Below are 23,724 nucleotides of genomic sequence, written 5' to 3'. Positions count from 1 at the left end.
TTATGGTAGCAAATTTAACTACGACTAGCATATCCCGCTTTCAACGCCGTGACTTTAGAGTCGAGTTACGAAAATGGGTGTTGAAGTTGCTAGCAACATGTCGAAGACAATATCTATGAAATACCTTTGCTTTTCCATCATCCCTTCTAGGCCGGTTGCAATGGCGTTTTTGATACCGAGATGTCGGTCGGAAATTATGCAAATGCCGTCGTCGGGTATCAGGTGGCCAATCGTTTCTACGAGGCATCGTAAAAACCACCTCCAACTTGGACCACGACTCACAATCCACAACGGCAAAGGCGAGAGGGAATACCTTGTTGTTAGCATCGGTTGCCATTGCGACCAACAACTTTCCCACGATATTTACCATACGGATGGGTCCCATCAATGCGATAACCGGCTTGCGGTATTTGAATCCTGATATGCATGGACCGAAAGACCAAAACACATAATGCAACAATACGGTGTGATCTTCATCGGTGGGTGTGACACGATAGCAAAGCTGGGTAGTCGGGTCACGATCAATATACGCCATTAGCAACTTTTGCAGCCTTTGGTAAGATTCTTCCCAATCTCCAAACATAAGCGCAATCGCCTTTTGTTTCGCATCCCATACCTTGTAGTAAGAAGGCTTATGGCCATTATATTTCGCCTCTATCGGAGATGCGAGATGCTTAATTTGAGTGGTGTGATCCTCGAAGTAACTTGTTATGGATTTCTGCTGCAATAAAATTACAACTCATCATTCTACCATCATTTCGCACCCCGGTCGGTAAACACGTGTGAGGACCCACATACACGGTGACCATCCATAGATTTTGGAGCTCGGGCTTCATAGCTGCGTAGACATACCACTTGCACGACTCATGCACGCATTTCGCACAAAAATTTTTCCTCGTCGACCTAGTGATCTTAAAGTTTTTGTTTTCCTTGAGGGCACAAATTGTTAATACGCGCTTCACCTCCACTTTACTCGCAAAAGTCAACCCTTTGCACAAATTCATCCCCTCTCTCCAAGTAGACACAAATGGCATCTCAATATGCGAAGGATCAACCATATTTTCCAAAGTATTTGCGAGAGAATGACAACGCGGGAGGTGCGTAGGCGGGGATTGTGTTTGTAATGTTTTGGACACTAATAACATTGTACGCATCGGGTTCACCGCCGTCCAATGTCTAATCGTCATCAATGTCCCTCTCAAAGTCCCCAAAGTCCCGAAAGTCCCCTCTCTCAATCATGTCTTCATAGTCATCTTTATCGGCAAAATCTTCACCGTTACTGGCAAGATTCTCATCAACATAGTCGTCTTCCTCATCATCATCATCATCATCATCATCGTCATCATCATTGTTAACGACGGTAGTCTCATCAACATAGTCGTCGTCGTCATCATCATCGTCATCATCATTGTTAACGGCGGTAGTCTCATCAACATAGTCGTCGTCGTCATCATCATCATCATCTCCATCGGCATGAACATCATCATCCTCTACATGTGTAGAATACTCATATTGAGCATCCGGAAGCGCAACTTGTAAGCTTCTAGTTGTTTGTTGGATATCCTCTTGCCATCCTGCACGCGGCTCCAGCTTGTATGTACAACTCAATATTACTTACTTCGACTATACTCTCCAACTTGTCAAACATGATCTTCACATGTTTGTCTTTTTCTATCGGCATATACTTGTAATTAATCCGGTGCTTCATGATTTCATTTGGCATACGATAAGTAATTTGCATGTTGTACGCATCGGGATTCTTACCCAACTCTTCCATGACAAGTATCTTCAATTCATCAAGGGTTTTCAACCTACGATCAACTTCGGCATAATAGGTTTTCATACCGGCCCCTCAAATGGCAATCCCTTGTTGGCATTGGGATTCTTTAGCGGACCACCATGGTATATGATTATAAGAATATCGGGCATTGTGAACTGTTCAAGTCAAGTCCTATGTTAGTTAAATCACATAGTCGTAAAGTGAGGGAAAAAAGTAATGCAATCTTACCAATGAACATATTCAAGCCAGGTTATAGAGTGCCCATTAATATCTAAAGGCCAAGACGTAAACCTTCTAATCCTAGTGGATGGAGAGACGGAATTATCTATTACTCCATTGTGTGGTGACCTATAATGCCTAAAAGGGTTCTGAAAGAACTAGGTGGGTAGAGGAGCATGATTACATACCCATTCACTACATTCATTCACTACCCATTTCATACCCAAACCAATGATAAATAAAGTCAAAGAAATTTGTAAAATCATGATAAAAATAAAAACCTAGAAATGATGAATAAAATTTTGATAATTACATACTCATTCCCATTCATTACATTCATTCACTACCCATTTCATACCCAAACTAATGATAAATAAAGTCAAAGAAATTTGTAAGATCATGATCAAAATAAAATGATGAATAAAATTTTGATAACAAAAACTATACAAATAAATACTCAAAAAATTAACACTAACAAAACAAAGTTCTATAATTCACAATATTGATAAATTAACTAAGTTATGTTAACTATATACAAAATAAATGGTAAAACTCTTTAACCCACACCCATAGACAACATACCCAACTATAATGACAATCAAATTATGCAAACCCTTACCTTAGATATGAATTTGCTGAGAGGGAAGAGTAGTGAGAGTGGAGAATGTGGTTTTGTGAGAGTGAGTGGTGTGAGAGAGTTATGGGTGAGTGAGTTAGTGAGGGTGAGTGAGTGAGAGAGTTAGTGAGGCTGAGATTTTAGGTTTTCTCTGTGTGTTGAGGAGTGAGAGTGGAGAATGTGAGAGAGTTAAATGCCACGGGCTGAGTTTTAAATAAATATGCCCAGAGAAAATCGAGTCTATAAGACTCGAGTTACTGCATAAAACTCGAGTCTCTAAGACTCGAGTTCTATGCGTATGAACTACATAATTTAAAATAAGATATATAATTAAACTCGAGTTTATAAAACTCGAGTTTAGGTAGACTTAAAACTCGAGTTTATAAAACTCGAGATCCAGGTGGCATTTTTCCACCTCAGCAAGCCCAAAGCGAGCATAAAGCGAGTTTTTGAAACTCGATTTATTATGTAAATCTCGAGTTTCAAAAACTCGAGTTGCTATTTTCCTACATAGTTTCAAACTATGCCTAACTTACTATATTCATGCATCCACATGCCTAATCTGCACATTCCCCCATAGAAAGAGAGAGGACATGGAACAAAGGATTTCATCACATACCTGAAGTAAGCAGCTACATTCAATTCGCTTCTTAGATGCACATGAATCACCACAACTTTTTATGACATTCCTGTAGTAAAGCTTTTCAACAACAACAACTTGTAAACGATTCAAAAGATCAAATCCAGACTGCTTCAGTTTTACATATTTATCAGGGTGTACACTACAGAAGTAGCGTTGAAGCTAGAGTCTACCAGACCATCATATATTGCTTTACGAGTTACAACCTGCACATTAATGCAACAATGAGGAAAGGAAGATGAAGATCGCATTATATATCTCATTTCCTGTTTTATTTTATTTTATTTTGTTTTTTCTCTTAAGGGTGACAAAAATGGTGCTCATCTTTGCTTAAATCAACAAAATCTAACAGCGAATGATTTCCACTCAACAACTCATAGGCAACTGTACAAATTGTCGTGCTTATTTCAAGCTAAAAAAGAAATTCTAGCATTTAAAAGAAATTCCATTGTCTGATGCAAGTCAATAATTCAAAAGAATTGTTATGCAAAAAAGTACTATATCCACATGTAATAGAAATCCCTTTTATGGAGAGAGAGAAAGCTGTCCGATTCCGAGTGAAACCCACTATATATAGTTCACCATTTCCCACAATTTTTCATTCTTTTGCTAGGTATGCCAGTAACTACATCTCAAGTGGAAGTGGTGTTACAAGAACACACAAAATCAAACCCAACTTTCTATGAACACATTCAGAAGCAACTTGAGTGTATGCAACAGAGAAAGGAATAATTTCATACTCCACACAAACTTATCATGATACTTGCAAAACAACACATGTAAACGAACTTCTAGGACCAAATAACATCGCATGAAAGATCCAACCTTGAAAGTGATCAATAAATGATCAGTACAAGCTCTACACAGTAAAATGAACAAAAATGAAACAGTTCAAAGATTACCCATGTATCTCATGGTGCACCACATAAGATAAAGTTCCTTATACTATATATGTATAAAAGCTCGCTTATGATGTGCTATGAAACAACAATACAAAATTAGAATCATGAATACATCTAAAAGTAGGCAGAGTACTTTATGGTTTATTCTGAGTGCTAAAATAGCTATAAATAAAATTGTTTGAGGCTTCTTTAGGATCAGCTCAAGTTACAATTCCAATCATTTGTAGTAGGAATATTTAGCTGTCCATTTCATTCAGGTAAACACATTGATAATTAGATACACTGCCAGACCTATTGGATGAGTTCATGTGGAGTTAAAACAATGCCAACTCAAGAGCAACATCCCTAGACCACAGCCTAGACACACGAGCGCACAGAGGGGGAAGAGAGAGAGAGAGAGAGAGAGATCTTACATCTGACAGCAGGAATCCCTATGGTTTGCATGAGCACAGAAACTTTTGTTTGTAGTATCTGTTTTTCATCCTCACTAAGTTTGCCAAAGTACAGAAATTCAATCTTATCGAAATGCTTAAATTGTTTCCATAACTTCAAATTATCAGACCAGCACACAAGGCCAAAGGAAGGGTGTAGGGAAATCCACTTATCATATTCAGTTGGAAGTACAGCACAGTTTAATTTCATAAGATACTCTTTCAAGTAAATGATATCTTCAGGACTCAGGAGTCCAGATTTCAAACCATCACTCCACTTGAGAAACACTTGGAAAACCTGAGACACGAAAGAAACTCTTTAAGTTTCACCACAACAAACATTAATTGTCTCACCACAACAAACATTAATTGCAACTGTGATTTTGTTTCAGATTTGGTTACTTACTGCATTAGCTGCTTGTGAAGGCAAAGTAACAGTCGAAAGCTGGAGCAAAATTTGTAGGTAGCTACTGAGAGGAGGGGTCTCATGTACTCCGCAGCCGTCAATGAAAAAGTCACGAAGGCCTGGATATATATTGCTCAGTGTCTTTTTTAAGGGGCAATGAGTCACTTCTGTCAAACTGCACTGAGGATTTATTTCCTTAATTTGGTCTAGACAACCAGTTGGATCATGCCAACATATTTCTTCAGGAGACAAAAACATTCCAGGTACCACATCCTCAGGACTAGAATCAGACGCATAGGGAACAAATACACAAGATCCAGAATGTAATTCCTCAGTGATTTTGTGCCTTGAAGTAGCCATTTCTTTCCAGATGAATGTGTACAAGTTTGACATTTGTGATATGCTGGCATGCAAAGAAAGTTGGACCCATTTAGTTGGTTGAAAGACTTGGAAGTATTTTTTATAAGTGAAAGACTCAAAAGTATAAACTAAACAAATAATAAATGGAAAATAGATATAACCCAAGCATGCTAAGAGGTCAAAAAAGTGCACGTATAAAGCGTATATTAAAAGCAAGTGTTCCATAAGTAAATAAGATATCATTGTAATTTGTAACAGGAAGAGGAAAAAGGAAAGTCATCCAAAAAAGAATAAGAAGAGGAACAGATGAAGGTGTGAGCAAAAGCATGCAAAAACCTCTGGTTCTGGAAAGCAAATATAGATGAAAAGCATCTCAATGCAAATCTGTCAAATTATACAGCAATAAGTCAATAATAACAACCAAGTCTTAGTCCCAAAATTTTGGGTTTGGGACTAATCTATATGAGTCAAATAAAGATCCTCAACAAACCAATCAGGGTCGGTCACATGTATTTTTTCTTATCATTCTACCCTATCCAAAGTCATACTCTCCATCACCTCCTTAATTGACATATCCTTTTTTAATACTTCTATTAATGTTATTTTAGGTCTTTTCAACCTTTTTTTCTCATTACCTTAATTTGAATCAACTCATCTATTAAATTATCAACGTCACATGTATTTTTTCTTATCATTCTACCCTATCCAAAGTCATACTCTCCATCACCTCCTTAATTGACATATCCTTCTTTAATACTTCTATTAATGTTATTTTAGGTCTTTTCAACCTTTTTTTCTCATTCCCTTAATTTGAATCAACTCATCTATTAAATTATCAACAAATATATTTCCAAGAAATCATCTGAATTATATAAACCGCAGAATAGCCATGCAAGGAATTTCAATCCAGCATTGACTCAAGAGCTGACTTACACATACATGTTCATGGCAAGTGGATAACATGAAATCTAGAGAAAAAACATTAGATTAGTTCCTATAGCCAGCAAGAAAGAACATTTACTAAATTAAATAATCTTACTTTCAGATGACATTTTTAAAGATCTAAAATGGCATATAAGAAGCAGCAATACCTGGCCTTAAAAGGTCTCTGAGAACTTCTCCACACTTTCAGAATTTCCAAAATGTCATCCATTGTAACTTTAACCTTAAACCCAATATCACTAACTAGCTTCCCGTTTCGTACCTGTTCCAAAAAAAAAAAAAGCTCAGTAAAGAACTATAAAAATCCATGTGAGCTAAATCCTCCCACCATACAGGGAGATGCAGCAGGTTCTTAAAGAAAAATCCCCCCCCCCTCCCCCGAAAAAAAAGAAAAGAGGAAAACAAATTGGTTACGCTCTACCTATACACCCAAAAAAGATATAGTAGTAAATAAGGATTGGTGCAGAAAAGAGAAAGTGGGTGGCCCCTGTTTTTCTCATCAAGGGCACAACACTGTATGAAGCTCGAACTGCAGAGCAGGTGAAGAAAACATAGGACACATGTTAGCTAGGCCGTTTCTTGTAGGAGTGCTAATGCACATTATTTATAAGTTGGTAATCATTTAAGTTGGATTTGGCTTTGCCAACCATTCAAAGAATTATATGGAGGAGCATATATATATATATATATATATATATATATATATATATATATTGTTTCAAGTTACAGCATTTAAAACAGTGTGCTAATGTTGCAATGTAATATCAAGCATACAAAAGAACAGGAGCAACCTGATGAACTCACTTTCTTCTTGCATACAAGTGCGAACTTTGTGATGAAAGCTTATTTCATATAACATTATTTTCTAACCAAAACTTGATCTCCAACAATCTTTCATCTTTTTTCTTCTTTTCCGTAACAAAATTTCTAATCTGTTCCATATTTTTCATAAAACTGAGAATTAACCCCCAAAAAAAAATTGTATTGATTGATGTAACAAATTGAGCTTCACACCCTTTCTCACTCGATGTACAATACTTTGGCAAAGCAAGCGTAAAGAAACAAATGTTTGTGTGTGTGTGTGTGTGTGTGAGAGAGAGAGAGAGAGAGAGAGAGAGAGAGAGAGAGAGAGAGATGCTCCTAAAGCAAGAGCTGTCTGCTCGATACGGCTCTCAATCTCATTGTGCAGAATGACCTTTCTGATAATTGTAGCAACCTTCAATATGTTTGCATCACATTCTAGTTCTTAACATCATAGTGGAAGTACTCATGATAGTTAAACCAATTCAAAGGCTGTCTCCATAATAAACGATACTCATCCAAACCAAAAGGCTAACAAATACATTGCACCTTTCACAATATTTCATGCATAAAAAGAAGAGAATTGTAAAGAATATAAATGACAACTAGATATGCTCCCATCACAAAGGAATCAGAATTGATAAAAGATTACATCAAAGTAAAAAAAAAAGATGAGAAGTGCAAAAGATTATATCTGGTGTGTATCATACGAACCTTCGGAACAGCATATGGAGCAGAAGCACCAAGAATTGAGCGTACTGCTTCACAATCGTAAAACAAATCTTTGGGATAGTGAAGCTCATCATCCATGCCAGATACTACCCACTGGACATCACTAATGCTGCTCATAAAAGAGGACTTGAAGGGTTTGCTATCTCCGCCAGAGTTAATATTGCAGTAACCCACCACTTTGTCACTAAAACAACTATCCCATAGTGTATCAAAAATCTCTAACAGATATATACAACTTTGCTGCATGCAATTTTTGGACAATACAGATATTAAGTGGACCAATTCATGAGATTCCCAGTCTTTGGCAATTGATTCAGGGGAAATCAGATCTCTTTCCCACATGAGATCCTTAAAAATGATATGAGATATGTCAGAAACAGTCTTATCAACTTGATTAATTTGCACAAAATCCACAACACCTAATTCCTGGAAAAATTCCCTCCATTTTTCCAGTCCACATGAGAGTGATTCAGTAACTGGATGCCTCAAATAAGTGCTGTCAACTTCATGCCATTTCATATCTACAACATTAATCAACATATTCACATTGACTGGATTTCCATATTCTTTACTAAAATGAATTGGCACCTCAACAAGTCGTTGAAAGCCCTGATTTGTTAAAATGAAAGCTTTATTTCGTAATTGGGAGATTATGTACTCCCTTTCAACATGACAATCAGGGCAGCTAGACTGTAGGTGGATCATTACAAAGCAAACATACTCTGTCATCAAATTCTTGTCCCTATTTGTGATTCTGTCATCAGATACAGCTGGCAAGATGTGCACCTTCACAATTTCATGAGCAGACAACCACTGGACACCAATTCTATGGAGCAAGTTGGTCAGATTGCCTACTAGACTCACATCCAAGCATGAAGTATCAACAGTTGATGCAGAAAGGAGGGCAGGATTCACAGTTCGAAGTTTAGCAAATAAATTTGGGAAAGCTTCAAGTCCATGCCTGCCATCAAACCCTGCGCTTAAAGCATCAGATTGTAACCAGATTGTACCTTCATTCACTGAACTGTACGTACCATCTGAAAGAGGAATAAATGGTATTTTTTTAAGGTTCTCTGTCAGATCAATTTCTGCATCAGAATTAAACAAAGTTTGTCTAGATGAATGGAATGACATTGTATAAAGTGCATTTAGCCAAGAAGACAACCAATACGGGCCTATGGAGTTGATGCCATTCTCCACATGACTCAGAGAGCGTATAAATTGTAGTAGAATTTTAGGACCATATTCCTCAATACCCAGTGCCCTTGCTAATGAATCAGAAATTTGTATATTTCTATCCAAGAATCCAAGGCCAAGGTGCTCACTAAGCATACTATCAGGAAGAAGAATGCGAGCCTGTTCATTCCAACCTCTTAGAACCTTGCAAGGAGGAGCCCATCTGTCGTTTCCTCCTTCCAGAAGTAAGCAGTTTGTCATACGTAATTTTGAAATAATCAACCGGGGAAGACTTGAAAAGAAGCCATGAACTTCCCCAACAAGCGGAACAAAGCTCATGAAAGCAGATACAGCCTTTCCGGGATTCTCTCTAAAACACGGAAGAGCGCAAAAGGATCTCTCAGCATCAACAAACAAACTAGGAAACTCAGACAATAACCACTGATTCCAGGGACTATCTCCATCCACTTCCTCTCTAGATGATGGAAGAACAAAATCACCTTGAAGAATAAATTTCAGACCATAAGTCCTTAAAGGAAGAAATGCAAAAACAGGCCACTGGTCTAGAAGTGGAGTGTAATCCCCGTCAATTGATTCCTGCAATGTTAATGCTATAGAGATCTCTGTCATTTGCACATCACGACGAATGACATCTGTCCACAACTTCTTCGACGCTACAAACCATGTCATTTTCTCTTTTCCATGTGAAACCCTTATGATGCCATTTCCCACAATTTCTTTTCTCATCACAATAAGTGAATCATTGAGCAAGTTTCTAAACTTAATGCACTTAAGCCGGTGAAGAAAAAGCAATAAAGATGGGTGAAGATCTGAAAACATGGTGATAATGCTGTTCACGACAGTACTGTCCAAAAATCTTGATCTGAAAGGAAGTACAATGCAAGTGTTCCAGCACTGATCATCTAAATGATCAGTGTCACTAGATGCCAGCCTACTGAACAAGTCAATATCACAAGGCAGTACTATTGTAGGCAAAACAAAACCAATCTGACCCTCACTTATATCAAATTTGACATGAAACCCATTAGAATGAATCTCTGGAGCATCTGTAACCTGCATAAAGAACATCCAAATTGATGAATGTTGATTATTTATAGTTTATAACCATTAGTTTGATAAAAAAAAATTCAGTCAGAAAGTAACCCAGGTTTCTATGTGAGGATACCACATTCAAACTCTATGCCAGGATTCACACCATAACACTTTTCACTACAATTACAATTGTCTAACAAAAGTAGAGTGAGTTAAACACAGACTTTGACACACTTGCTAAAAATGAAAAACATCTGAACATTATTCAAATCATGTTTATATTCTTTGTGGGACATAGCCTTTAAACATCCACAATAATCATCTTCTTCTAAACTTCATTCAATTTTTCATGTCCACTCCTGGAATATTAAGTCATAACCCTAAGCAAAAAACTAATTCTTAAGCAAAAGATTAAATTCTGTCAATTACATTTTAACCAATGTAAAACGCCCAATAACCACAATAAAGCTTATGAATGCATGTGACAGATGAACAAAGTCAACAAAAGATTGATTATATTGGAGATGAATGTCAACAATAGATTATACCATCTGCTTCTAAAGCATAATATACCAGATTTAATAATTGGCTTCTGAACTTATTGCAATTGTTAGTATTCACTCCTGGAGTTTGAGAAGCATAACCTTTAGCCAATGTTTAAATTATATGCAAGGTAAATTGCAAAGTCCACCTCTGAAGTTTGGTGTTGCTTGGATTTTACACCTGAAGTTTGAAAAACTTGATTTTATACCCCAAAGTTTGGTTCCGTTAGCAAAGTCATACCCTCGGTTAATTTTGGGTGTTAAGTCACACCTCATCACGTTGATATTTTTTTTTTTTTGGGTGCCAAATCAGCCCTTAAACAGAGTCATTTTGCCCAAAACTCATAACACAAATTAATTGCAGATTTTTTTTTGATAAGTAAGAAAGATGTATATAAAAACTGCTAAATGCAAAGTAGAGCACAAAGCATGTTAAAAAGTACAAAAAAAGAGAGAAAAGCAAAACCCCATGAACACCTCATTCCCAAATCCGTTAGCTTAAACGGAGTCATTTTGCCCAAAACTCATAACACAAATTAACTGCAGATTTTTTTTCTTTCTTATTTGATAAGTAAGAAGGATGTATATAAAAGCAGCTAAATGCAAAGTAGAGCACAAAGCATATTAAAAAGTACAACAAAAAGAGAGAAAAGAAAAACCCCATGAACACCACATTCCCAAATCCATTAGTTTTTTTTTTTTTTTTTTTTTTGTTAATCAAGTGACAGTAACAAATTCATTTCTTAGAAAGACAAAAGATAGGCAGATTAGTCAAACAGTTGGCATGGCTCACTCAGACCAGTGTGGAGCATTCAACAACCAAAAAGTTATGATCTTCAACACAACCAGCAGATACCCAGGATTATAAATAAAACAAAAAATAATAATAAAAAACCCAAAATCAAAGGAAATTAAAATAACAAACGATAAATCAATAGAATTCAGGGGAAAAAAATTGAACTAAGAAGAAAGAAGAAAAGGACAGCATGAATAGGAGGAATATAGGGGGGGAAAAAAAAGTAAGATCTGGAGGTTGGAATGGGTTAGGATTAAAAAGATGATATTTTTAATGAAAACAAAAATTGGAAGAAAGAAAAGTAAAGTTGAGAACATAGTACTTAGCTGTGATCAAAGGGGCGGCTGGGCGCTTGGTGAAAAAAAATTACTATGCTGCCAAAATTTTTAAAAAATGGATTTGGGAATGAGGTGTTTGTGGGGCAAAATTTTTCAAATAACTATAAAAATCAAACTATATCATTAGTTAGCCAAAGTTTGAAACAAATTTGGTATATAACAAATCGAGTCCCTTAGACTCGATTTTGGAATGCTAAATCGAGTGCACAGATCTCGATTTCAACCTCATTCGGAGCTGATGTGGACACCTGGTCCACGTCGGCATAGAAATCGAGTTCTACGAACTCGAGTTCTGTCAAATAGAAATCGAGTCCGTAGGACTCGATTTCGTATCACCTAAACCCAGACATCGCTGAAGAAGAAAACGTTGAAGAACCAGAGATGAAGAAATCAAAACCCATGCGTCGAAGAAGAAGAAGAAATCAAAACCCAGAAATCAAAACCCATGCGCCGAAGAAATCAAAACCCGTAAATCGCCGAAGAAGAAAACGCTGAAGAACCAGAGATGAAGAAATCAAAACCCATGCGCCGAAGAAGAAGAAATCAAAACCCGAAATCAAAACCCGTAAATCCGATCAAAACGCCGAAGAAGAAATCCGAGAGAACAAAACATCGAAGAACACCGAGTGGAGAGTGGGTTTGATTCGTTTTGGATTTGATTAGTTCACGAGTTTTTGGGGCTTGGAAGTGGAGAGTTGCTGAAACAACACTCGGTTTTTGGGGCTTGGCTTGGAAGAACACCAAGTTGGTTTTTGGAACAACGCTCAGTTGCTGAATAGAACGTAAATTTCTGAAACAAAATGAAATCGAGTCCTAAGGACTCGATTTCTATTTGACAGAACTCGAGTCCTCTGGACTCGAGTTTTATGCCGACGTGGACTCCCTGTCCACATCAGCTACAAACGACCTTGAAATCGAGTTTATTACCCTCGATTTAGCATTCCAAAATCGAGTTCAAAGGACTCGAATTGTTAGATACCAAATTTGTTTCAAACTTTGGCTAACTAATGATATAGTTTGATTTTTATAGTTATTTGAAAAATTTTGCCTGTTTGTGGGGTTTTAAGTTTGAGATTAGCTGTGAAACAGTGTCTCATTAAAATCTGGTTTATGTTGTGAGTTTTGGGAAAAAGGGCTCCGAGCTAATTTGGCAACAAAAAAAAAAAACATGTCAGCATGACAAGGTGTCACTTAACTGCAAAATTAACCGAGGGTGTGATTTTGCTAACGGAACTAAACTTCGGAGTGTAAAATCAAGTTTCTCAAATTTCAAGGTGTAAAATCCAAACAACCCCAAACTATAAGGTTGTACTTTGCCATTTACCCATATATGTATCAAAAACAATGTTAATAACCCTGGGTTAAAGAATCCAAAAACCAGTATAAAGCTTTGTGGTGCTTGTGATACTTGAATATCGACAGTTTGATTGATCATGATCAACCAAGTATATATCCCAAAATAACAAAATGAATCATACAGTAAGAAAATGCACAAAATAAATGGGAAATAAAGGAGAAATAAGGTCCTTTAGGGTATTCTAGAGGATTCTAATCCAGAGCAACGTAATAATCCAGTGAATTGATGGAGCTTGACCAGAAAAGACTCCTTCAAAAGCATGAAATCTTTAAACAAAACTTATAAGTAAAATAGCACAGCAACTTTCAAGAAAAGAATACAAGCACCCAAATCAAATAGAGATTTATCTGAGAAAACATTGAACAATACTATGAGGTCTAGATGGTTCACTTAGCAACAAATAGCCAAGAAATCAAAGCTTCTGTAACTTTAAAACATATGATATCATGATACTTTCAGGATTAAGCCTTAGGTTCAGTTAAGTTGAGCTTCTCGATTCTATGACTTTCTTTAAAAAAAATATTCTAAAGTAAACACAAAATAAATAAAACCATTTAAAATTGAAGAAAAAAATAGAAAATTTTAAAATAATAAAAAAACAAAGAATGATGACAACCCAAGTACTTGGCCAATGCCCTCTATCATTTTTTTCAATAAATTTCTTAATACTTGTCCCAAAAATATATGTGTGTGTGTGATAATAGTTTTCTCCAAACATACCCGGAAGACCGATTTGAAACCGATGCCCTTCTTCCCTATATACCCAGCATTAGATCCTTTCTTTGTTGAATTTCCAACATCACAAAGTGCTCTGATGTTTTGAGCTGAAAAGCCTTGCTCATTATTTAGGACAATAATGCCAGAGTCTTGAAGAATGAATGTCAGAGTTGGTTCCACATTTTCCAGATAAATATTATCATCAGCATTTTTGAACCTGAAGCAAAATGAACAATAAATATTTTCGTTTATTAAAAAAAAGGCTTCTAAGCAACCTATTTTGTGCCTATTACCTTTAATGAAATTTATCTTCAAAATCAAACCAAAAAAGATTCCATACAATTGGGGTTGCAGTCTGTATCAGGATGTACAATAAAGTAAGAATGGTACAGATGACATTAAGTCAGATGATAAACTAGATACGGCCAACCATCTGGGTTACTCTTAGCTTTTTACAAAATCATAAAACAGTAAAAAGAATAGCAAGTGAGAATAAAAAGCCATACAACCAGAAGTCACAATGGTTCAACCATATTATCATAATACAATGTGAAGTAGGGAAATTGTCATTTCCTGATACTCAAGGGAAGGGGGTTGGTGTGATTTCCCCCATTAGTTATTTTGTTGATTTTAGCTGAATTATTTAAGTATAAGATAATACTGCTATAGGTTAATGCCTTTGGAGAGTGAGTTCATCTTATGCAAGTGGCTCATTGTTCTCTTCTTTGGAATTATGTCTCTAAATTGGAAAATTTGGGTGAAGGGGGTGGAAACACAAACTTTAGTTGCAGTTATTGTCAATGTACTTTAAAGATTCTATTGTCGTTTGAAGGGTTATTTGCTAAAAAATTAGTAAGTAGGGATAAAACCATGTCCTAAAGTGTCACCAAAGCATCTTTGAAAGATACAAAGGATGGAAGAAGAGGCTGAACAGAGAAAGAAGCCTAAACAAGTCACATCACCTACTTGGGAGCCAATTCAGCTCAGGGGCAAGTCCAAGCTTCACAATGTTGGTTCCTGAGAGCATTGAAAAATTCAAATTGCTAGGATGTAAGTTCTATTCTGATGACTTTCCATTCCACTTTCATAGAAACCCATATCATATTAACTCTTACACCAAATCAGCTAATAATATGATTGTGGGTTTTGCTCCTCTGAGTTACACTGCTTTGAAAATTACTCTTCCAAATAGAACAAATTGAGAGTTTTTTTACGAAAGGGGCCTTGAAGCAAAAAAGAAGCGAGCTTTGTATTTGATGGGTGGACAGATGCATAAAGAAAGCCTCTTACCAATTTTATGGCTGCTTCAGTAGGGAGGTCAATTTTCCTAAAGTACCTCAATATGTTTTCCAAGTCATAATTCAGCATGTTGTGAACAAATGACTTGATAGCAGGTTTCAAAGCGGTGTTCCTAGAGGATTTAATTTAGATATTGAGCTCGAACTCAAATGGCACTAACTCCTCCCACAAGAATAGGTAAAAGGTGAAGTCATCACAGGGTTTAAAACTCAATAGGTGCATGTGCAACCAATTTAAAATAAAAAATAAAAAAAGGCATAAGCCCATATTAAAAAGGATTTTTTTTTCTAATGCACTTGATGCGCAGGTTTGGTTTTGGTGAAAAGTGGAGGAAATGGATTTGGCCTTGTGATTCACAATTCTTTTTTTTTTTTTTTTTTTCCTTTTCTTTTTTTAATAAATGGCAGGCCATATTCTTTGGAGGTTCAAAGAGCATTGAGACAAGGGGATATATCATCTTCTCTCCTCTTCATATTGGTTATGGAACTTTTTAGCATAATGTTACACAAAAATGTTGGTGTTGGCTATTTAACTGGCTTTTAGGTTGAGGGAGAGGTTACGGTGATCTACCATTTGGAATTTGCTGATGAGTCAATCATTGCAAAATCTAAGCGGACTTGGCTTTGTTCAATATTTACTCCTTTGTTCAAGTTAGTATCAGGTTAAAGGTGATGCGGCCATGGAAGATGGATTTTCTAATATTTTGGAAATTCCCTATTCAAGAATTTTATTTTTGATAGGTAAATAAAAATTTCATTAAAATAGAAGTGCAGTCCCAATAAAATTCCATTCCCTATTGAAGAATAATATTATTAGTTCCACATGTGAATACGAGTTTGTTCAGGTAAAAAAAGTTTTTTTTAGGGGGGGGGGGTTTATTTTATTAGTTATGGGCAATTTTATATGGAAAGGTTGACCTCCAAACCATAGGAAACTTCCTCCAACCCAATACGTGGCAGTGAAAGAAACCGCTCACATTTCAAATTGGTTTGGAGGAAAACCTTGTCCATTTTATGTTCAGGGGCAAATCTATAATTTCTACAATCCTATGACTTAAGGGTATTTTTGTAATTTGGTTAGGTCTAGATCTTCTAGGAGATCCCAAGTATATTAGGTTTTATTTTCTTTGGGTCCAAGTTAGTATTTTATTAGGTTAAGTTTACTAGTCTAATTAGGAGTCCACATACTTTCTTCTACCAAATAGTCACCAAATAACTCATCAAACCACATTTAAATCCTAACACAACCCCATAAACCTGTCTTTAACAACTCTAGGTCCTATTTCCACAAATCCTACTAAACCTTAACCCACCACAACTACATGTAGACAAATTCCCCCAATTTGTCCAACATCAAAAGGTCATTTGAGCAAACATTAGTTCGTACCAGTCATGGATGCATACAAATTTATTTTCTTCTAACTTCCCTTCTAGTGTAGTTGAGCTGTTGAGCATAGAATATATTGAAGTGTAGCTGGGTTCTGAAAATTAGTGGTCCATCTGATTCTTATGTGACATTACAAGGGTTGAATTTTTGTGAAATTTCCTTGGAATAGTATTTGATGTAACTAGGTGCCTCAGAAGGAAAGATTTTAAGACAATATTCATAATAGAAACCTATTACTTGTTGACTGGTATTCTATACAAAACAACAGTAAATAAGCAACTGATCATTTTTTAAGTCTTAACTCCTTATTCAATGGTAAAAATATTGACTGTTTGTGTTCTTACTATTGGTGTCTTATGGAAAATGCCAAAGAAGGTGATCCAGTTGCTTGAATGTTAACACGGGAGGTTTTGTAATCAAAAGTGTATAAAAAATAGGAATTCCTCTATGTGTAACGTGAACAATAAGGAGAGAGGAATAGTAGGACATTTGATAGCGTTAAGAAACACTTAAGTACTCTTTTTTTAATCTTTTTATGACTGGGTGACCATTTTAGACTACGTACAAGCTACATCTTTCTTTGATATTTTAGATCTTTTGGTTTTAAGATTTTAATTCTTTCAAGAGTAGCTCCAGGACAATCCCTATTTGAATTTTACTACTTTCTTTAATAAGATCACTTTTCATATATAAAAAAAAAAAAAAATTAAAAAAAAAGAGACTGCTCTTTTCATGAATGGTGATGTCGATGACGGAGATATTGTCACAACTAAATAATATTGAATGTAGTTTATTTGGGATGGATATTAGATGGTTGATTTGTGAGACCAATTTTTTGTATTGGTACTTCCACATGTGATGGGTCATGAACCCACAAACTCCCCCCCCCCCCCCCCCACCTTGGTCTTAATTAGGGAGGAGGTGCCACTTCAGCTAGAGTTCATCAGCATGTCAGTTATAGTTTTTGGTACTCTAAATATGGATGATGGTTTGTTTTGTACTCCAAATATCATTTTATGAAGTTTCAATGACATAAAATCCTTACAGAATATAGGATGCATTGAAAACCAACTTCACAAATCTATATTGGTTCACCATTATTAAATTACCATGTGTCCCAAAAGCTTAAGTTGTTAAGAAATGATGAATTTAATCATTTAACCATATTTCTAACACTCCCCTTCACGTGTGGGCCTAAACTCCTAGTTAATAAGTGAGGTCTAACACATGGGATTTTTAACATTTTAAATAGGAGGTAGAGTTAAGACAAGGATTGAACTCAAATCTCCTACTTTGATACCATGTTATATTACCGATTCTCTCCAAAGCTTAAGCTTTTGGGACAACTAGTAATTTATCAATCACGTTACTCACATGTGAAGTACTACACTACTACTCTCAATGAGAGAAACAAAGAAGATGATCTTACCAGCTCAAGAAGAAAATGTGAATCCTGAGAATATAATTCTTGTGAGAGACAATGAAGTGCTCTCCCTAGGCGAGCATGCTGCTTCTTCAACATGCTAATTTCAGTGTTTGAAAGACTTGGATCAAGGCCAAATTCGTCCCGCCTGATAGATTCAATGACCAGGGCTGCATTCTTATCTTCATTAAGTTCAGCTAAACGTTGCAAGCAACCACTGCTAATTCTATCATCAAAAACTAATGCCCCATTGATTGATTGACAAACTCCAGTATGTTCTTCAATCTGCCCATCTGCCACAAGAGGTACATCCAATTTTACTTTGGAAGTGGAAGACTTACTTGAGAAATCTTGCATATTCTTAAGGCCAATGCTTTTCTCAGGTCCAGCAGCTTCCAAGCATGAAGCTCCAAATGGGAAAAAATTAGTAGCATCAGCAGAACAAAATGCATGGTAATCATCAATCCACTCCACTATACCAAGAGACAATCCAACTTCATGAAGCATGACACGCTCTTCCCTTTGGTTGCACTCACACAAAATGGCTGAATTAGCATCTTTGATGACAGATCGCATTCCATAAAGCATAACATCAGCAGCAAAACCACAAAACTCTGTGGGTAAATAGCCAAGACAATCAAGGAAAAATCTTGATACAACAGGCACTTCTTTATTCATATTGCATAAACTTTTGTGTAACTCACTACTAAAACTTCCAGCATGAGTATCAGCCTCATCAACTATTTTCTGCATATATGAAGTGTTTCCTTGCACGAGAGAGTTCCGATTGTCGTTTACTTCTCCACTCTCAAGGGAATTCTTCAAAATGACTTCAAATGCACGACGTGCATGACATTTTAAAAGGGACAAGGGAACATATTTTTCTCCCCCAACTAATGAGAACAAAGATAACAGCTGCACAGCTGTTTGAAAAGGAGATCCTTGAAGTGCAGCTTCCAAGAATGAGTCCACAGTAGCCAAATGATCAATGCGCATGACCTTGCCATCTTTTGTCACTAAACACAATAATTCTTTCGTGTTGACTTCATTCAACAACCATGGCACAAGAGGACCAAGTGAGGGAGCAAATACCAGGTCCCAATGTGCCCATGTGTTTAGATCAGACATCAGCGGTGCCCTAAGTAAGGCCTCAACTGCATCCATGGATGTAAGAGATTCCAAGGCTCCTTTCTGGCTGATGTCGATTCTCACCTTCGTGGTTTCCAATGATTCACTTCCATTATGGGCTGTTGAGTCTCCAACATTACACATTTCAAATAATGTTATAGAAAATAGGACTCCTTTAGAAATTACATTATTCTTATGCTTCCCCAAAATATCTAGGAAGTCCGACACAGAACCATTTTCCGAAATTTTGAAACTGATCAATGGGAATTGCCTCCTAAGCAATGAAGAAATCATTTGCTTGGTTGCTATTTTTTTCTCCCCTACGCAGCCATTGAGAGCTTGTGATACTAAAACAAACAATTGATGCTGAAGCATGCAAACCTCCAAAGGGGACTTTTCACATATGTCACCTGTTAAGAACTTGTGTATTTCATCAGGTAGGAGGGAGGCATGTTTTCCTAGGAACATTAAAAACTCCCCAAAACCAAGTGACTTAAATGTCTTGACGCAAAATTGCTCTGCTAGCCAAAACTCACAATTATAGAGCTCCCTTAAGATGTAATTCTCTTTTCTAGAACTGATTTACCACGACTATGGATTCCGTTGTCATTCTCAAAATACATTGCAGCTTTCCCGATAATGTCTTCAACAGATACACCTGTGAGATCAAATTGGTAATTACACATCACAATTAGAGTAAAGAAATTTACAGGAAAAAATATTAGGATTGATGGGATAATAAGTCGGGAAACTCAAAAAAGTGTCACAACATATTGACACCTTCCCCAATTAACTTTTTTCTTATACAAGTTTTGGACTCCAACAGAGGAGGAAAGCGTGTGATTCAAACTAGTGATCACCACTTCATAAGGTGAGGTCCCCAAATGATTGTGCTACCCCTTCCGGTTCCCTAATTCACTTATCAAGTAAATCACACCAAAGTATGACCAGCTAAACAAATGAAAATAGACCTTTTCCATTAACAAATATCAAAATCCGCTTATCCAAAAACAAATATCAAAGTCCCACATAATCTCCCTAGAATTTCAAGGCATGCACATTACAATCGTGGCATTATGACAAGAGTCTAGTGAGCAAAATTTTACAAAAAATCAGCAAGATTTAGAATTCAAGATGATGTCAAAATGCATAACCAAGTCATAGGTTGAGAAAGGAGGGATGTTTAATTTTCAACCAATTTACACTCCAGTTGTAAATTAAAAAAAATTATGAAATCCCCCCCCCCCCCAACCCAAAAAGAAAAAGGAGACAAAAAAAAGACAGATAACACAAGATAAGAGAAGTAAGGGAATAGGCAAACCATAATTGAACTATTATCAGCAAAGCCTATTTTAAGAAGTAAACACTACTCACTGTGTGTAAGCTCAACACTATGCTCAGTGATGACTGGTGCATCCTTAACACTTGGTTCAACATCTATGATCTCATAGTCAGATTGATTTTGCATATGTGAGTTAGTTAATTCCTGTTGACTAATTGCTAGGAAGGTATCGTAAATGCTGTCCCACATTCCAGATTTGATAGATGATACCTGCAATATATAAAAAGCAACTTAATCGGACTGTGTGATCTCCTATAGAAGCATCACAAGGATTGCAGAGGTGAGTCACTATGTATATGCAAATATAAAACATAGAAAACAATTAAAAAATGAGGACACTCAACTCGAACAGACACAAGATACATTAAGTAGAACTTATACCATCTGAAGGAACTTATAAGATTACTTTATATAACAAAAAAATAGGAATTAGTTAAAATATTTCATGAGTAGATTCTATTATTCAGTTATTACATGTAATAAAGCTTAATACTAAAATTCAACACAACCAACTTACAGCAACATTTAGTAATCCAACAAATGGAAATGATGAAAACATCAATTTGATTTTCTTCCTCCGTCAAGCTTTTACGTTATAAAACTGAAGCATCCTCTCGAAAACCTACAAGAGTATTATGAGATATCAACTGAAAATTGCATCCCATTTTTGTAAGCACAATAAAAAAGAACCAATTAGACCAGCCCCTGAATAGAAACATAGCATTGTCACAAGAAATAGAACTGAAGACATAATTGAAAATCAAAGTGTAAGTTTTTCAATCTATTGCACTTCTTTTCCTCCACATACTATCAGGAAAACTACAATTAAAAAAAAAAAAAAAAAAAAGCAAAACAAAACAAAAGAGGAGAAACGCACTTACACAGACACACACACACAAACACATATTTCTATGGTTAAACAGAAAAGGGAGGGAGGGAGAGGGAGAGAGAGAATGAAGGTAGTTAGTTTATTTTCCTGTGTACTTAGTTTATTTTCCTCTCTTCTATTTTTTCTCTTTCTTTTCCCTTTGTACTTATCTCTCTGCCTTATGTTTTTTGCATAAGGTAGTGTTCTTGAATGCATATATTTTTACCTATCAAAAAAAAAGAGAGAGAATGAAGTTTGGTATCTTTCTTCTTTACAACTATGATGCTGAAGGCAATCTTGAATATTTATAAAGCCAGCATGATACACTGACAGATCCAACATGTCAGAAAATTCTAATTATAAGGTAATTTAGTAATTTTACAATTTTGTTAGAAGTTACTTAGTTATGACTTATTAGTCTAGTTTCATTTTATTGTTGTTAAATAGACTTTTACTAGTTATTTTTTGAGTCTTGTTTAGTCATTTCCTTGTCTTAGTAGCAGTTTTAATGTTTTTTAGGTTATGTTTAGATTTTATTACAAAATAAGTGAACTTTGTAGCCCTGTAAACAATTCGAGAGAGAACTTTGATTAATAAAATTCAGCATATTATGATTTCCTTTAACCACGAGACTCCACTAAAATTCTTCTAGGTGAGTTGCTAAGAGCCTTGTGACTCAATTAGCACTTTTTGGTGTTTTCAACGAAGATGCCTAGGTGAGTCTAGAAGAATTGGTAAGACTGCCTAATTATCTCATTATTCTTGAATTTCTCCATTGATTTCCTGAACCAAAATCAGACACTTTCAAGCCAAAACTGTCAGCACAACTTATCATCAATGAGCATCGACAACCCCAAAAATTCAATCTATCATTCTAGTATGTTTACAGCCCCTGGACAGCACCTCTGCTACTTTCTTTTCTTGTCATTTTTCAATTCCACAACTTCATAAACCTCAGAATCTAAAATATTGAGTCTAAACTCGTCTCAAAACCAAAGGACTATACTACATCAGACTATAATCGTCTATCCATATCTTGCATAGTTTTTGGGGAGGCACTAGAAGAGAATGATGATGTGTTCCTCACAATTTATTTCTTCTCTCCCCGTCAACAAACAAAACTTTTGAAAAGGGATTTTTTTTTTTTATGAAACAAAACATGGAAAGCTCCAATGACCTGCTTGCTTCTTTTGGTGGTTCCATTTTTGACTAGTCTAGGGCTTTTGGACTCACCTCTAGCGATTCTCTCCCTTAGTTCTCTCCTTTGTAATTAGCTTTTTCTTTGTTTGTTCTTTTTCCTTTCTGTAATCTTTGGCCTACCTTATGCCCTTTTTGCATGAGGTAGCTTTTTGAATATACATCTTTCTTTCTCTTTTTGATAAGTAAAGTCTATTCATAGTCTTAAGAAGTCACCCAAATATACATCTTTCTTACTTATAAAAAAAAAAGGATTTTTTTTTTAAATTTTAAAAATAAATAAAAAAATAACTTATTTTCTTTTCTCTTGCAGTGAATCAAACATAATATTATGCAAAACATCAAGAAGATAGCAGAACACTAAAAGAGTGGCTCTAATGAGTTGGATAACAATTATAGTGATTCTAGATGACAAGAAAACAAAGATAAACTGGTTTTCTTCAAAGTAAATCGTCCTCAGCATAGTCCAAGGAGAATAGTTCTTGTATATATTTCTTTTGAATTTGATTACAAGTCCAATTCTTATTGCTACAATATTTTTCTCTCTGGATTTTTTTCTCCTCTTGGTAATGGGGTCTTTCTTCCTTATATTCTCCCCCATTCCTCATTTTTCACCTCCACGTGTAGATCAAGCCGCTGGCTCTTATCCTTTTCTCATCAACCTTTTCCTCAAGTTTTTGGGAACAGCTGTAAGGTTGAATATCATTGTTCAAGTATCACCTCCACATTAATGCGGCCAGAGAGTTAGCTGCAGAGCTTTTAATGCAGTGATAGCAGCCTTTTCTTAGATATTTCTTAGCTTCCCTCTATGCTATTCCCTCCTGATGTTTATCCCTACCAGTAGAATCGTCCGGAATGTAACCCCTACTGTTAGATAAAACCTTCTGGCCTCTGTTCTGCTTGGCCAAGGAGACATTTATCCTTGGACAACCTTACTGAACCTTTATGGCTAGAATCCTTCCACAACTCATCGATTGGTACCTTTTCGTTAAAGGCCACTTGTCCTCGGACTGTTAAATGTCCTCGAACAAGGCCCACGGCGCAATATACACTCCTGGACCCTTCATCCCTACAGAAATTGTTTTCCACTTTTTAATTCATAACTGATTAATTATTTGAAGTTGATAATTAAAATCAATGGGTCTAAAAAACCTAACTTGACCCCTGGAGAATTTGTATGGAAAATTCACCCTTTTTTATTTCAATTTTTTCAAAAACAATAGAGTCAAACATTTATTTTTTTAAATAAGAATAATTTAAACTTGCTGGAAAA

The 23,724-nt window shown here is 36.0% G+C and overlaps 1 protein-coding gene across 1 annotated transcript; it reads right to left on the bottom strand.

The window, feature by feature from the left end:
* Positions 1–1,839: 1,839 nt before the first annotated feature.
* Positions 1,840–23,367, bottom strand: LOC142634718 (protein NO VEIN-like). Its single transcript, XM_075808989.1, is given in 13 exon segments — positions 1,840–1,935; positions 3,235–3,413; positions 3,416–3,461; positions 4,578–4,886; positions 4,995–5,397; positions 6,446–6,558; positions 7,812–10,079; positions 13,812–14,025; positions 17,906–19,604; positions 19,607–19,702; positions 20,419–20,596; positions 20,904–21,008; positions 23,290–23,367. Coding segments are annotated over 13 exon segments (5,784 nt in total).
* Between the last annotated feature and the right edge of the window lie 357 nt (positions 23,368–23,724).

The sequence above is a fragment of the Castanea sativa genome, chromosome 5 (assembly GCF_040712315.1).
Source record: "Castanea sativa cultivar Marrone di Chiusa Pesio chromosome 5, ASM4071231v1".
Lineage (NCBI taxonomy): Eukaryota > Viridiplantae > Streptophyta > Magnoliopsida > Fagales > Fagaceae > Castanea > Castanea sativa.
Note: the sequence above shows the minus strand (reverse complement) of the source record. Positions and strands in the feature narration are given on the sequence as shown.